The sequence below is a fragment of the Bos indicus genome, chromosome 7 (genome assembly GCF_029378745.1).
Source record: "Bos indicus isolate NIAB-ARS_2022 breed Sahiwal x Tharparkar chromosome 7, NIAB-ARS_B.indTharparkar_mat_pri_1.0, whole genome shotgun sequence".
Lineage (NCBI taxonomy): Eukaryota > Metazoa > Chordata > Mammalia > Artiodactyla > Bovidae > Bos > Bos indicus.
This window is the reverse complement of record NC_091766.1, coordinates 72,715,694-72,728,795: the sequence shown is the minus strand read 5'-3', so window position 1 is coordinate 72,728,795 and position 13,102 is coordinate 72,715,694. Positions and strand designations below refer to the sequence as shown.

At 38.2% G+C, this 13,102-nt stretch overlaps 1 protein-coding gene across 1 annotated transcript; it reads right to left on the bottom strand.

Moving 5' to 3' along the window:
• Window positions 1–9,737: 9,737 nt before the first annotated feature.
• LOC109561325 (histone H2B type 1-C/E/F/G/I-like) lies at window positions 9,738–10,119 on the bottom strand. Its single transcript, XM_019963693.2, has one exon. The coding sequence runs from the start codon at window positions 10,116–10,118 to the stop codon at window positions 9,738–9,740; it is 381 nt and encodes a 126-aa protein (XP_019819252.2). The 5' UTR covers window position 10,119.
• Between the last annotated feature and the right edge of the window lie 2,983 nt (window positions 10,120–13,102).

The window sequence follows — 13,102 nt, the reverse complement described above, 5'->3', positions numbered from 1 at the left end:
GCAACTCATGACTACTATGATAATCACTGGATAAAGTGGGAACACAGAAAAAGAACATATAATGCACTCTTAGAAACTCAGGGAAAGCCACTTATACAAAACATCAGCCAAACAAAATTCTGAAGGATGACTAAGAGTTAACCACGGTATCTGTTTTACATGGGAATTTGCAATGTGATTCAGGGAGCTCAAACTTGGTGCTCTGTGACAACCTAGAGGAGTGGAATGGGGTGGGTGGTGGGAGGGAGGTTCAAGAGGGAGGGGGTATATGTATAGCTATGGCTGATTCATATTGATGTATGGCAGAAACCAACACAACATTCTCTAAAGCAATTATCCTCCAATTAAAAATAAATAAAATTTTAAAAAAGTTAACCAGGGGAAGAAGGAAGGTCTAGATCTGTGCTTAGAGGAATATCAGTGCAATAGTGTAGAAAATGAGAAAACTGTTGGAGCTGCAAGTATTTCAGTTTTAATAGGAGTTTAGAGCTGAATGGAAGGAGAGGGAAATGATAAGACTGAAGAGATAATTATTAACTATATCAGTGACTTGTCCACCTACCAAGGTTTAAGGATGGGCTCAGTGACATGACTCTACACATTCAAGTCTCTGCCTCCTAGCCTCCTTATGGATTATTTGAGCTGAGTATTTAAGTTTCAGATATAATTTTCGATGTCATCTTTATGTTTTTCCAAGAGTTATACTATCTAACTTCCTTAGAAATAACAGTTTGTCTTAGCATCTCCCCCAGCAAGAGCTTTTCTTCTGAAGTGTGTCAACATGGTCTTATTTCCAGTGTTTTCCATTTTTGATCCATTTTGGTGACTATATCTTCCCTGTTGTGTTATACTTACTTTAGATTGGTAAAGTATTGCTAACTCATGGATCCATCAATCTTTCTGAGAGATTCTGTCCCAAGGGCCAGTGCAAATCATCCATAAAAACAAGCCAAGGATTAACTTTTTTCTGATCTAAGCTGAAAGAATTTATCCCCTCAAGAAAACATAACTTGTCCATATTCATCAGGGTGTACAATTCTTTCCTATTGGAAAAAAAAGTGCAGTCATAGCCCTTCATGATTTATAAGCCAGTCTCACCAGCAGCCATTGTAGAATTTACTTTGAATTAAAAATATGATATTATGGAGCTATTTTCAATTGATCAAAATTATGCCAATTATTTGTGTGTGTTGAAATAATATGAGGGGCTCAGTTAACTAGTATTCACCTGATGGTAATTTTGAAAAAAAAAAAAGTCTAACATTTTAGTTTCTCTGAGATCAGCAGCTAGGAATGTCAATTTTTTTTTTTATCTTTTCCAAAGGATATGAAGAAATTTAGAAGTGGAGGAAGAAATTCTGAGAAAAGCATTATGATTTTCTTTACACAGAATCTTTGCAATGCCTATTGTAAGTAGGTGATAGAAATTCCCAGCAAAATTGTTCAAGTCTTTTTCATTCTTAGAATGATGAAAAGGGTATTCTACTTTAGTTGGTCTTAAGACTTTTTCCCCTTCTTCTGCATTTGATTTGAACATGTATAAATTCTGTGCCCTTTGCTATTGAATAATTTTAAAATTTCTTGATTTTCTTGAATCTAGCTAGGGTAAGGATGGAGGAGTCATTCATTTTTGTAATTGAATTGTGAATAAATGTTTGATGTTGAATAATAAAAAAATGAAAAGTGATAAAACCTTTCTCAATGTAGAGAAAATGTTCAGTGAAATGTTATTATATACAATAACCACTACTTCTATTTACAGAACACTGTGATAATATTAGAACAATTTAGTGTATGCTGGCATTTTTAATTTCATTTGTGGATGAGGAAAATCATGCAAAGAGATCAAGTATTGCATAATACATACATCTCTCAGAGTGACAGAGCCCAGCTACGTCATAACTACTTCATCTTTTTCTTTGAAAACACTATCAGTGTAGAATTTCCAGCTTTCTTTTATTCTTGGCAATGGCCATGATATTGAGTTCTAGCCAATGCACTTTTAGAAAAATGAAGAATACCACTTTTAGGCTGGACTTGTAATTAATATCCCAACACAATCCTCCAGGCTTCTTCTCCTTCTACCATAAATTCTGGAAGCTATTTTTGAGAATGGCAAAAATCACAATATGAGTGAGCCTCGAAACTTGAATCACTGCTTGGAGGATAGCCATTAACCAATCAGGAATTATAGTTTTGGTCTTTTAATAAGAGAACAGTATACTTCTTTGTATTAAACCACTGAGATCTTGAGGGTTTGTTTATCACAGCAACTAGCGTTACCCTAACCAATACATGCAGATAGTAACTGAGGGAAATAAAATTTGAATCAAGGTATTCCTTGTCCCAAAGGAATGCTCTTAAATACTTCTCAAGCTGTCAGACAATACACTGTCTCTAATATGTTGCCTCTGGGACTGTTGTAATGGGGATACTATGTGAAAACTAATTATCTGAACCCTTGGCAATATATTTTCCAACCCTCAAGCTCAATGCTGATTCCATCCAGGAGGTGCATTTTTTCCCCCTCTCTAGGAATTCAGAATTGTAGAAAACATGATAGGCCTAACGGATTACAAAATGGTGCAATGACAATGGCTGCTTGCCTATTTATGACAACTTGCTTTCTCATTTAGTGGTTTCTTTGATTAAGGTCACTTTTAAAAACTGCATTCAAGGAACTTAATCTGGGCTTCACTGACTACCAAACACAGGCTATTATTTGTCATCCTGCACTATAGAACCTAGGAACTTGTGCATTGGAATTTGGTGAGATAAAAGGAAAATAAATTCCTCTTTGAGGTGCATTCTTGATGACTGAGAATAATAAAAATCATTATTAGATAATAAATAATATAAATCATCTAATCATCTGTTTAGATGGCACAAACCATTTATTCTAGAACTTTGGTCCAAAAGACTTTTTATGAAAATCCATCTCATCAGGATCAAAAAAATGAGTTGCAGTTGGGCTTATTGATGTATTTCAACATCACAGTTAATTCCTTTCTGCCACTCAGTCCCTTAAACTCTGAATAAAATAATTTTCCAGAGGTGTTCAGAAATAAATGCTGTATTTACAAGGCTATTGACAACTCTGTTCTGTTCATCTTTGATCTACTTGTTTCTCAAATAAGGGTATAAAATGGCAAGATAATATCTTGTCCCTCTGGGGTAATGTATCGTTTTGAGCTGCCATATGAAAGTTCTTTGGGATATACCAACAGGACTAAAACTGGGTGAAGTAAAAAGCCCTGTTTACTTAAATATCTTGGTTAGTAAGAAAATCTTTCTACCCAAGAAAAACTTCTCCATCTGCTTTTTGGTGCTGGAAGTTGTTTAATAAGCTACCAAATCAGAATCTGAAAGACATAAAATTCCCCCTTGGATAGGAAATGAAGGGACCAAAACTTAGGCTTCCTGGAAATGACTTATTTCCGAGCTTTTCCTGAGAGCAAAAAGAAAGACAGTAGCGCAAGACCACAGAGAAGGCAAAAAGTTCGAAAAGAAGAGGTTGAGAGCTCATCAAACTTAATTTCCTCTACTTCTCTGCTCTTCCCTGGGCCAGTTTATTTGTAATCATATTTCATCTCCATGAATGTATGCAAAAAGGTAGAAATAAAATTCAATAGCATCTTTTGGTCATGGCTATGTTGCATGAACATATTTTATATCCTTAATAGACCTTTTAAGGCCAAAAAATCTGAATATAAAAGCTTTTAAAAAGCTTCAAATTGATGGTAATAACTCATTTACAAACTTAGTTGGTGGTACTGTCTCATTTATAACTCATTTCCATGGTATATGTGTGGGCCTCACTTTTAATATGCAGAACACTTGGTTTGAATTCAATTTCTCTGTGCTTATTAATCACATACAATATTGGGAATGGAACCTCAAAACAACATTGCCTCCCAGAGAGTGGCTGGTTCACAGCTGTCCAGAATACATTATTCAGTATTAAAATACAGCTTGAGAAACTATTCCTCCATGTTCATCCGTTATGTCTGATATTTCAAAATTTATATCTTACTACTTGAGATATTTTGTAATAGCTGAGTTCTTATTGACCTAATTCCTTCTTCACTGGTAGGAAAAATGACTGAAGAACAAGACGATGAGAATAAATTAAAATGGATTTATCTTAGGTCACACGTGTTTCATATTCCTTTTTTGGGAAGGACTGTAGGAAGGGCAATAGCAGAGGTGACTATAGGGCTAAGAAGAAAAGTTTTCCTCTTCTTATACATCAGGGGAATCCTTTCTCACATCCTTCCTTTCAAAACCAAGAAGGGGGGATAATTTGGTCAGATTATAAACCATTTGTTGGGCATCATTCACCAGGAAGGAATGGGGTCACCTTGTGCCTTGATAGAAGCTGGGTGCTATGGGGAGTTCTCCAGAAACCACCGCTTCTAGGGTTTTAGCACCATCTCAAAGGGATACTTGGATTTATTTTTTGCTATTTGTAGTTCTATTAATAACCTCATAAAAAGAAGATGAACTATAATTTGGGGCAGAATTATGGCATTCTACGATCCCTTGACCAAAATGCCATCTAATACACCCCTCCTCCACCAACTCAAATGCCATTCTTTGAGAATAACATAAATAAATGAAAGTCATACTTATTGCACTGATGAGATGAAAGTTTGACAAAGCAACAGATATAGAAGCTGTCGTATTTTTAGCAGGTTAGGATGTTGAAGAAATAACAAATTCTGTGTATAGATTGCCTTTGTTTTTACCAGCTGAATTTCTGGAATGCATTCTTAGATGCAAATGCAGTGTTGCCCCAGAGAAAATCAGTAATGTTTGTCCATTTTATTTAGCTTCATTTCTATATCCAGGTAATACCACCAAAGCTTTTAGTCAGAAGACTGAAGAGGATAGGCATGGTTTAGGTAAGAAGAATTGTATTCCCTTTGCATGGGACACGTGTGGTTTAGCCTAGCTTTGTCATTGCGTTGTTTTGATGTTTTAACAGAGCATTGTACAATATGTCAGTCTTATAGGATGGATTACTCTCAAAACTATGCTGTCTCCTGCCAAATCATTACCACTTAAAGAGACTCAAAAGTTAATAAGATGCTACAAGTTCCTCTCCTTTTATCCTGAATCTTAAAAAATAAAGACTATCATAGAAAGTGCTTAGATGATATAATGATATTAAAGGGAAAAAGCTATGCTCAACATTTGTTTTATGGAGATTAAAGAAAAGGAAACAACCATAAAAAGAGACATACGAAAGCTAGTAAGTGGAAGCAAGGATTCTGAATAAGAATCAACCAGGAGAAATATGATCTTCATAAGAAACCGGCGACCATGAGGAAGATTATGAGTTTCCCACCATACTTTGGATTCAAGCCACATTTTAAAAGCTAATGATAGAAACAAACTCTTAGGTACAGAGAACAAACTAGTGGTTGCTGGATCAGGGAGCACAGATGAAATAAGTGAACGGGATTAAGAGGCACAAACTCTAAGCTGCAAAACCAGTAAGTGATGGGAATGTAATGTACACCTAGGGAATATAGTCAATAATATTGTAACAATTTTATATGGTGATGGACTCACTGTGGTTATCACTCTACAATGTATAAAAATATCAAATCACTGTGTTAGACATCTGAAACTAATATAATATTGTAGGTTAATTATAACTAAACGGAAGTAAATAAAAGCCAGTGATCATCCAGGATTCTCGCAGGAGGCTAAAAGGCTTTGGTCCTCCCGACCCCTGATGTTAGTGTTACAGGTACTCCTTGCAGAGAGCCATCCTTCGGAGTGTTTAGCTAAAGATGCTGCCTAAAGTCAAGCTGATCTTCATGGCAAAGCTTAAAGGCAGTTCTGGAACAAGAGTGACAGAGGAGAACAAGACCTCGATTCGTGCCAGTGATGCCACTCAAGAGGGTGAGAAAGTGGTCTCAGGCTAGCTTAAGGACTTGCCTCCTTATCTCTTCATTATGTAGCTTCAAACAAGTCATTTACCATCAGTGTGCCTCAGTTTCCTCCAAAAAGTGCATAACATCATTACCTACCACACTGGGTTGTGGTAAGAGTCAAATGGTAATGGTAAGATAATTATGTGGTGTGTAGAGGTGTTAGCTAACACCATAATGGCAATTGTGCTACAATATATAAATATATCAAATCAACATATACATCTTAAACATATACAATGTTATACGTCAAACATATTTCAATTAAAAAATAACCCTAAAAAAATGTCAAATGGGATAAAGCATAGGGAGCTCTTTACCGAGTTGCTGGCACAGTTAGAGTTCCGTGGCTGCCCTGCCACTCTCCCCTGGGCACTGTAGTTCCGTAGTATGTGGAGGTTACCCAGTCCAACCTGTTACCCTTGAAGAGATGGGGAAACTGAGGACATTACAAGTGAGCTAGTGCTTAAACAAGGTGTTTTAACCTTAGATCACAAAGATATAACAATAAGCCACATAATGGAAATATGTGCAGTGACAATAAGGAACTCAGAAGCCCGGCCCCGAAGTGGGGTCTGTAACCTGTGCTTGAAACTACTGACAATTGTTTTCACAAAAACCATAGTGTAAGAGTGTCCACTGGAACCAGTAGGCCATGAGGAAAAGGACCCATTTCAAAGGTGAAGCAGAATATTACCTCAAGCTGTTTGATAAATCCCCAGGCTCTTCCCAGAGTGGGAAGCTGAAGAAGCCTCCTATTTGATGCTCCAATTCTTTAGCAGAAAAAAAAGAGAAAATCTCGAGGCTTAGTCGTTGCTCAAGGTGAGCTGAAATAGGGCACACCACATACTACTCCCCGGCTGCTGTATTTACTTGCCTGTGCTGTTTGCAGCTGCACAGGGTCATGCGGTGTGGTCTCTGCCAGGAGTCCAAAGAATGCTCAGCGAGACTCCCTCTGATTGCTAAAGCGTTTATAGTGTGGCAGGCAATAATTATTAGTGCCAGGAGTAAGACTGTCTCTTTCTTTTTTAATACAACAGAGATAGATGATCTCTCTCTCGTCCTGATCATCTCCAGGCATTGACACCGAGAATGGGGGACTCTGGAGACATCCAAAGATAGCTTTGTACACTTGTTCTCTATCTTTGAGAAAGAAGTGTTAGAGACATAATTAAATGTCTGAATCTATTAGGCCATATGCTGGCATCAGAGCCAGTCTTTTAGAACATCAAGTTCTCTAATTCACACCTGAAATTTAGGACTTTGGGGAGCTGTCCCTGAGTCTCCTGAAATTAGGTATAAAAGTATGTTTATATCTAAAGGATATATAGGACAAAAATGTTAAGACTCTCTCATTTCAACTTGCTTCACATAATTCTGAATCTCAGTTCCTGCTCCAACCCTGTAGTTATAACACAGCTAGCCTTCAGTTTGCAAGTTCTTCAAACCCAGTTCAAACTGAGTTAGGAACTAAGAGAATTCATGGTTTTTTGTTATTGAAAAAAAGTCCAGAGACATCTTGCTTCAGAAATGGCTGGATACAGGCTTTTAAAGATTACCAAGACTAATTTTTTTTTTCCTTTCTCTCTCTATCTCTTGACTCTGTCTTTTTTCAATTTCGAGAAAGATTTTGCCACATCCTGGCAAGAAGTGCATTGTAGTTCCAATCTGGCAACCCCCCTAGCTTAGCAAACCCAGGGAAGGAGTGCATCTCCTATTTGGTATTCTAATGATTGACCCTGATTGGACCAAACTGAGTTACATTTCCTACCCCTGAGTCAATCACTATTGTCCAGTGGATTTCAGTTTTGCACGTTTGGGAATACCTGAAGACAGTTTTGGTTATCACAGCTCAAGCTTGCTACTGGAATCCAACAGTTGGAAGACAGGGAGGCTGCTAAACATACAATGCACAAGCCAGTCCCCCACAGTAAAGAATTTTTCATTTAATAGTGCTGAATTTGGGAAACCCTACTACACAATAGAAGATGAATGGATCAAGCCTGGAACTCATTCCTATCCCTGGAGTGGGATAAAGGATCCAACAATAAAAAGTGTAGAAAGGTAGGTTTCCAAAGGAAAATCAGGATGCTGGCACCAGAGGAAGGAGGAATGTGTTCCATGCAGGCAAAATCTAAAGAGATGCCTGCTAAAGAAGTTATTTTTATGAGCGCTCTGTCATTGAAGGCTTATGATGTATCAGGTACTGGGCTTATTATTTAGCCCTTACAAAACAATAAATTATTTGTTATTATACCCACTTTGTAGATAAAGCATTTAAGCCTTAGCCAGCTCATAAGAGGCAGAGAAGAGTACAAACTCATGATTTCTGGCTCCATAGTCTGAGCTCTCTCTGACATTCTTCTGTGTCACAAATTTCTGTTTGATGGAGAGGGGAAAAAATAGAATTCTACTACTTAAAAACTAAGAGGAAATAAAAAGGACCTTGTCAACTGATTACTGAGATCTGTCTTGACTCCGGTGAAAAGGAATGCTTGCCTTACAAAGACATTGCCTGGGTCACACATATTCCATGTGTGCATGCACACACTGGTTTTCACATGTGTGAAATTTTAGGTCATTTCAATTTTAGGTCATTGAATAATTCCTTTTTCCTTTTACTTGTATGAATTGTGTTTAGGGTAAAAAGAATTCTTTTAGGGCATGTATTTTCTGACTTCCTGCCTCTTCTTTACCACAAATGTCAAATTTTAAATCGCTTGCCACAGGGCAGTGGTGATTTACTCTCCTCCTTAACTTTGGTGAGCTGGTAAAATTAGACACAGCCCTGGATTTATATATGTGTGTATATGTTTTAGGAATTGGATGTAAGGATTAATGGCTTCATTAGCAAACTGTTGTGGACTGATTTTTATATGTCTCACCTATTTTAGTTGGTTTGTAAATCACATCAGACAAATTTTGTATTTCAGTCATTTTTTAAACTGTTTATTATGGAAAGTTCTAAACATATCCCAAAATAAAAGATACAAAGTACCCTTTGTACCAGTTATCCAACTCTAATAACCATCTTAATTTTTACACTCTCATTTAATGCTCAGTTTTTTTCTGGAATATTTTATAGCAAATGTCAGATGTCATTTAACATCAAGATATTTAAACATGCATATTTAAAATGACAAACTCCAGTTCCTTTGGTCTAATACCAAATTTATATTCAAATCTCTCTAATAGACTTTGTTAACCTTTGGTTTGTTCAAATTAGTGTTTAACTGGTGTCCACTCATGGTAATAAGTTGTTAATACTTAAGTGCTAAGTATTGATACTTAGGTTGTTAATAATGAAGTCCATTTAAGTCTTTCTTAAGATAGTGTCCTCTCTCTACTCCTACTTTTTTTATATCACCAGTTTGTTAAGGAATACAAGTAAGATATGCTGCTCTACATTCATGGTGTAACTGAACTACTTTATCATGACTATATTATCTATCAACTGAAACGTGGACCTAAAACTCGGATCAAGTTCAGGATGAATTTGTATTTTCACAAATTCATCACTGTGTTACATTGTATGAGGGAAGACATGTCTCACTTTAGTGAGACTAATATTGATCAGTGATTAACAGATGATAACAATGAGATTCTTTCATTGCAAATTCCCTCAGGGAATTTCACTTAGTGAAAGTGAAAGTGGAGTCGCTCAATCATGTCCGACTCTTATCGACCCCAGGGACTACAGCCCACCAGGCCCTCCGTCCATGGGATTTTCCAGGCAAGAGTACTGGAGTGGGGTGCCATTGCCTTCTCCGTTAACAGTGGCTAGACATATTATATTTACTTGGAGCTGGTATACTTGATGACAGCCTTAGTGCCCTCGGACATGGCCTGCTTGGCCAGCTCCCCAGGTAGCAGCAAGCGCACAGAGGTCTGGATCTCCCTGGATGTGATAGTCGAGCACTTGTTGTAATGCACCAGGCACGATGCCTCACCAGTGATGTGCTGGAATATGTCCTTGATGAAGGAGTTCATGATTCCCATGGCCTTGGACGAGATGCCGGTATCCAGATGGACTTGCTTCAGCACCTTGTACACGTACACGGAGTAGCTCTCCTTGCGGCTGCTCTTGCGCTTCTTGCTGTCTTTCTTCTGGGCCTTGGTCACAGCTTTTTTAGAGCCCTTTTTAGGGGCAGGAGCAGACTTAGCCGGTTCAGGCATGTCTATAATGACAACACCCAACAACACAGAAAGATCTTTCACTTAGTAGTTTACCGTTATTTGATGACCATTACTTGAATCAACTCTTTTACTGTGGGTTGCAAAATGGTGGTTTTTCTAATTCTGTCATCTCTTTTGCATCTATTAGCTAGAATTCTTAATAAAAGAAATCCCTGAGGTAGGATTCATGAGACAAAAGCAAGATAAATATTTACTTCTTTTTAATTATCAATGTTCAGAGTAATGGTTACTATCCTAACATCTTTAGTTCTGCCCAATGACTTGTGTATATGTGTGTGTATGTATATATAAAATCTCTTCATTTGGGGAGTGGAAAGGTATGTTTTCTTATGAACTCATGGTATTCTAAAATATATAAAATGTCCTCTAGTGAATTACAGACATCATCTTTTTGTAACTCTTTCATATTGACAACTTCAACTATATACAATTATTGAGAGAATAGGAAATAATAAATTCAGTTATCCATTTGAAAAGACCCTGATGCTGGGAAAGATTGAGAGCAGGAGGAGAAGGGGACGACAGAGGATGAAATGGTTGGATGGCATCGCTGACTCAATGGACATGGGTTTGGGTGGACTCCGGGAGTTGGTGATGGACAGGGAGACCTGGCGTGCTGGGGTTCATGGGTTCGCAAAGAGTTGGATACAACTGAACAACTGAACTGAGCCATAATCCAACTTTAACAATTAGCAGTTTATGGCAAATCTTTTTATTAAGTCTATAGGTGCACACCATGTGCTGTGTGTCTAGTTCCTCAGTCAAATATGATTCTTTGTGGCTCCTTGAAATGTAGCCTGCCAGGCTCCTCGAACTGTAGCCTGCCAGGCTCCTCTGTCCATGGGGATTCTCTAGGCAAGAATACTGGAGTGGGTTTCCATGCCCTCCTACAAGGGACCTTCCCAACTCAGGGATCAAACCCAGGTCTCCTTCATTGCAGACAGATTCTTTAACATTTGAGTCATCAGGGAAGCCCCTAGGTGCACACTCTATACCCAAAATTCATATTATTTAGGAGTAGAATCTTGATGTATATTTCATCTACATACATATACATACTGACTATGTATCTCTGATGAAAAGAGATACATTCAAAAGTCAAATCATGTCCACAATAAATTATTAAAACCATCATTACAAAAAAAGCAAGGTGACAATATACTCCTTGATATACTCCTTTCCCAATTTTGAACTAGTCCATTGTTCCATGTCTGGTTCTAACTGTTGCTTCTTGACTTGCATACAGGTATCTCAGGAGGCAGGTAAGGTGATTTAATATTTTCATCTCTTGAAGAATTTTCCAGTTTAATCCACACAAAGGCTTTAGCGTAGTCAATGAAGCAGAAGTAGATGTTTTTTTCTGGAATTTTCTTGCTTTTTCTATGACCCAGGAGATGTTGACCATTTGATCTCTGGTTCCTCTGCCTTTTCTAAATCCAGCTTGAGCATCTGGAAGTTCTCGATTCATGTACTGTTGAAGCCTGGCTTGAAAGATTTTGAGCATTACCCTGCTAGCATGTGAAATTAGTGTAATTGTGTGGTGGGTTGAACATTCTTTGGCATTGCCTTTCATTGGAAATGGTATGAAAACTGACCTTTTCCAGTCCTGTGGCCACTGCTGAGTTTTCCAAATTTGCTGACATATTGAGTGCAGCACTTTCACAGCATCATCTTTCAGGATTTGAAATACCTCAGCTGGAATTCCATCACCTCCACTAGCTTTGTTCATGGGAATGCTTCCTAAGATCTTTTTGACTTCACATTCCAGGATGTCGGGCTAGCCATCATGATTATCTGGGTCATTAAGACCTCTTTGGTAAGTTCTTTTGTGTATTCTTGCTGCCTCTTCTTAATGTCTTCTGTTTCTGTTAAGTATGTACCCTTTATGTCCTTTCTTGTGCCTATATTTGCATGAAATGTTCCCTTACTATCTCTAATTTTCTTTTTTTTTTTAATTTATTGATTTTAATTGGAGGCTAATTACTTTACAATTTTGCAGTGGGTTTTGCCATACATTGACATAAATCAGCCATGGGTGTACATGTGTTCCCCATACTGAAACCCCCTCCCAACTCCCTCCTTATCCAGTCCCTAAGGGTCATCCCAGTGCATCAGCCCTGAGCACCTTGTCTCATGCGTCAAACCTGGACTGGCAATCTGTTTCACATGTGATAATATACATCTTTCAATGCTATTCTCTCAAATCATCCCACCCTCGCCTTCTCCCTCAGAGGCCAAATTACTGTTCTATACATCTGTGTCTCTTTTGCTGTCTTGCATATAGGGTCATCGTTACCATCTTTCTAAATTCCATATATATGCGTTAGTATACCGTATTGGTGTTTTTCGTTCTGACTTACTTCACTCTGTATGATAGGCTCCAGTTTCATCCACCTCATTAGAACTGATACAAATGTATTCCTTTTAATGGCTAGGTAATCCTTGGAAGGAAAGTTATGACCAACCTAGATAGCATATTCAAAAACAGAGACATTACTTTGAGAACAAAGGTTCATCTAGTCAAGGCTATGGTTTTTCCTGTGGTCATGTATGGATGTGAGAGTTGGACTGTGAAGAAGGCTGAGCGCTGAAGAGTTGATGCTTTTGAACTGTGGTGTTGGAGAAGACTCTTGAGAGTCCCTTGGAATGCAAGGAGATCCAACCAGTCCATTCTGAAGGAGATCAGCCCTGGGATTTCTTTGGAAGGAATGATGCTAAAGCTGAAACTCCAGTACTTTGGCCACTTCATGCGAAGAGTTGACTCATTGGAAAAGACTCTGATGCTGGGAGGGATTGAGGGCAGGAGGAGAAGGGGACAACAGAGGATGAGATGGCTGGATGGCATCACTGACTCAATGGACGTGAGTCTGAGTGAACTCTGGGAGTTGGTGATGGACAGGGAGACCTGGCGTGCTGCGATTCATGGGATCGCAAAGCGTCAGACATGACTGAGCGACTGAACT